The 3,965-nt window shown below is 55.3% G+C and overlaps 1 protein-coding gene across 1 annotated transcript; it reads left to right on the forward strand.

Moving 5' to 3' along the window:
• The first annotated feature begins 272 nt into the window (after positions 1 to 272).
• On the forward strand, positions 273 to 2,970 carry LOC127595039 (dihydropyrimidinase-like). Its single transcript, XM_052056748.1, is given in 11 exon segments — positions 273 to 609; positions 612 to 1,496; positions 1,499 to 1,543; positions 1,546 to 1,620; positions 1,623 to 1,749; positions 1,849 to 1,933; positions 1,976 to 2,033; positions 2,036 to 2,221; positions 2,224 to 2,616; positions 2,619 to 2,822; positions 2,825 to 2,970. Coding segments are annotated over 11 exon segments (2,541 nt in total).
• Positions 2,971 to 3,965: the final 995 nt, after the last annotated feature.

Below are 3,965 nucleotides of genomic sequence, written 5' to 3' on the forward strand. Positions count from 1 at the left end.
GAAGGCGTGGTAGGACTCGAACAAGGCTGTGCAGTCAGGCTCGGCCTCGCATAGGCGGAGGATGTTCTGGCCGCCCGGATGGTCAAACCCCTGCAAATCATACCTCTTACCATGCACTTTCACTATCAACATCACTTAAATATTGCTTATCAGTAACCCGATAATGTGTCTTTATATAAAAAAACAACTCTATCGTATCCTTATAAAGACAAACTTGTCATCACAGTCATTGACCAATGTGTCCCTTAATATCATTTCGCACGACAGATATAATGCTCAAAATATCCACCCGAAGATTGTTGACTCGTCAGTTCTCGTCTTATCTTATCCGAAACGGGACCATCGTCACGGCCAGCCACTCCCGCAAGGCCGACCTGCTGGTCCGAGACGGGCAGGTGGCCGCGATCGGAGAATGCAACTCAGCAGGGGCGGAGGTGATCGATGCCTCTGGAAAGTTGATTATTCCTGGCGGCATCGACACCCATACCCACATGCAGATGCCGTTCATGGGCACCCACTCCTACGATGACTTTGAGTCGGGTTCTCGCTCTTGTGTGGTGGGGGGCACCACAAGCTTTATCGACTTTGTCATCCCGCAGAAGGGAGAGTCATCCTCCAGGCCTACGAAAAGTGGCGGGGGTGGGCGGATCCGAAGGTGCACTGTGACTACACGCTGCACTGCGCCTTGACTCACTGGAACGACCAGGTCCACCGGGAAATGGCTGATCTCGTGAGGAACGGGGTGCAGTCCTTCAAATTCTTCATGGCCTACAAAAACGCACTAATGCTGGAAGAGGAGTTCGTTTTCAAGGCCTTCGAAAGGGCCAAAGAGCTGGGAGCAGTGTGTCTGGTGCATGCCGAAAACGGGGAGCTGGTCGAGTACCGTACCAAAAAGGTACTGGAGGCAGGGGTCACCGGCCCAGAAGGGCATTACCTCTCAAGACCGCCCTATGTCGAGGCTGACGCAGTGCAGCGCATCATCGCTATTGCGTAGACCATCAATAACCCCCTCTACATCGTGCACGTCATGAGCAAGGAGGCAGCAGACGCAGTCTCGAGGGCCAAGCAAAAAGGCAATGTCCTCTTCGCAGAGACCCTGGCCGCGGCCCTCGGCACGGACGGGGCCAAGCTTTGGCACAGGGACTGGGATGTCGCTGCCAGGTATGTGATGTCCCCGCCGCTGGGTCCTGACCGCACTGTCAAAAAATACCTCATGAAGATGCTGCAGGCTGGCGTGCTCGAAGTCGTGGGCACTGACAACTGCACCTTCTGCACAGAGCAAAAGCGCATGGGGCTGAACGACTTTAGCAAAATCCCGAATGGAGTTAACGGCCTCGAAGACAGGCTGTCGGTGGTTTGGACTAGGGGAGTCAAGACAGGCCTGCTTTCGCCTAGCCAGTTTGTGGAGGCAGTAGCAACCAAAGCTGCCAAGATTTTCAACCTGTACCCCAAGAAAGGCTAAATCGCGATTGGCTCAGATGCTGACCTAGTAGTCTGGACCCTGAGGTCAAGAGGACGATCTCTTACAAAACGCATCATCAAAAGTGGACTTTAATGTCTTTTAAGGACAGACTGTCTTTGGCAAAGCAGCCTACACTTTTTCAAAGGGGAAAATCGCCTGGATGGGTCGCAAATTAAAAGCAGTCCGGGATCCGGCAAGTTCGTAGGCAGGCAGCCATTCGGGTTCGCATTTGAACGGGTCAAGGCACTGGACCAGGCCAATGACTTCCGGCGCTACAAAGTTGACCGGTCAGACATGCCACGTTAAAACTCTCAGTAAAGCCAGCCCACTGCCCCCACCCACATCAATACCAACACAGTCACAAAGGTCGGCAGCCAAACACACAGTGTGGAGGCCATCCTCAACAAATACATCCCCGAGAGCGAGCGCAAAGACCTGGACCGGATGCTGTATGGCAGCAGGTGCAGTGAGGTGGCGGTCAGCCAGGCGATCCAGGACAAGGCCAGGTAAAAGGACTATGAAATTCGGCAGTTCAAGATCGGCAACCTGGTGGAGTAGCAAACCAGGGCGCCAGGTGGGTCAAGGTGGCGGCCATCCAGAACAAGATCGTCCTGCCGCCCAGCGAGCCGGTCAAGGCTCAGAAGCAGGCCTTGATGCAGCGCATCTCAGAGCTTATTGAAGGGGCTGTCAGCCTGGGGGCCAACATCGTCGGGCTGCAAGAAATCTGGAACTCACCGTTCTTCCTGTGCACGCGGTAGAAGTACCGTGGCTGGAGTTCGCCGAGCCAGTGGAGGGCGAGTCCACGCAGATGCTGAAGTAGCTGTCCCGCCGGCACAACATCGTGATCATCTCGCCGATCCTCGAGCTGGACTAGGTCACCTAGGTCTACAACAACAGCGCGCTGGTGATTGACAAGGGCGAGGTGATCGGCAAGCAGCACAAGAACCACATCCCCAGGGTGGGCGACTTCAACGAGAGCACCTACTACATGGAAGGGCAGACTGGCTTTAGAGTCTTTGAGACCAGCTACGGCAGGGTCGCTATCAACATCTGCTATGGCCGCCACCATCCTCTGTGCTGGATGGCCTACGGCCTCAACGGCGCGGAAATCGTCTTCAACCCCTCTGCTACGGTCGACGGCCAGAGCGAGACCTTGTGCCCATCGAGGCTCGCTGTGCCGCAGTGGCCAACCACTATTTCACTGTGGCCATCAACCGGGTAGGGACCTAGCGTTACCCCAATCCGTTTACCAGCGGGGATGGTAAGCAGTCCAAGCACGAGTTCGGGCAGTTCTACGGGACCAGCTATATCGCCGCCCCGGACGGCAGCCGCACCTACGGGCTGTCCAGGGTGCAGGACGGGTGCTGGTGACCGAGCTGGACCTGAACATGTGCAGGCAGGTCAAGAGCCACTGGGGATTCACGATGACGGGCCGGCACGCGGACTACTCGGAACTCCTACGGCGATACGTGCAGGCTGATTTCAAGCCCGAAATCATCAAAAAATGACCCCTCAATAATCATTGCAAAGATATGATACGCCAGACTCTCCGGTTCTTCTGCCAGCAGGCCTCTCGGCGCCCCACCGCCCCCGCCATCGGCCCCCATCCATGGAGCAAGTTCTTCAAGGCCTCAGGCATGCTCGCCGCCACTGGGGTGGCGCTCTTCACCTACAACTACAACAAGACCTTACAGGATGAACAATTGATCGTGAAGGAGATCCCTGCCGACCTGGTCGACGGGCAGATGAAGGAAATTCAGGTCGGAGAGAAGGAGGATGACGCGGTGCTGGTGGCCAAGATCGACGGCAAGTACTACTGCGTGCAGAACAAGTGCGCACACTTTGGGGCGCCCCTGGGCAAGATGTTGATGTACGGGGATAAGGTTACCTGTGACTGGCACGGTGCTGTCTTCTCGGTCAAGTCGGGTAGGGCCGAGCAGGGGCCTGTTTTCGATGGTCTCGAGAAGTACGAGATCGTCCAGAATGGGGACAAGCTGGTTATCAAGGTGCCGAAGGACCGCTCAACAAAAATAAAAATTTTGCCAAAATTCCAGAAAATCTCACAGAAGAACATTTCGTGATCGTGGGTGAGGGCCCGCCGGGCTATCTGCTGCTGAGACCCTCCGGCAGGCGGTTTCGCAGGGAAGATCACAATCCTCAGTGCAGAAAAGCACCTTCCTTATGATCGGACAATGCTGAGCAAGAACGTAAAGGCCACCGCCGAGGGCACCAAAATCAGGGATGCCAGCTTTTTCCAGACCTACAAGATCGACGTCAAGCTGGCGAGAAGGTCAATGACATCGATTTCACGAAGAAGGAGGTCAAAGGGGAGAGCGGGGCCGTCAAATACGACAAGGTGTTGCTGGCGACTGGCTGCTCTCCCAAGCTGCCGCCGTTCGCTAACGGCCAGATTTCGATCCGTAACCCCGAGGACATTGAGAAGGTCAACAAGTTGGTCAGCTAACAAAAAGTTAAAAAATTGACCATTGTTGGAGGATCTCTT

The sequence above is a fragment of the Hippocampus zosterae genome, unplaced genomic scaffold (genome assembly GCF_025434085.1).
Source record: "Hippocampus zosterae strain Florida unplaced genomic scaffold, ASM2543408v3 HiC_scaffold_369, whole genome shotgun sequence".
In the NCBI taxonomy this organism is placed as follows: domain Eukaryota; kingdom Metazoa; phylum Chordata; class Actinopteri; order Syngnathiformes; family Syngnathidae; genus Hippocampus; species Hippocampus zosterae.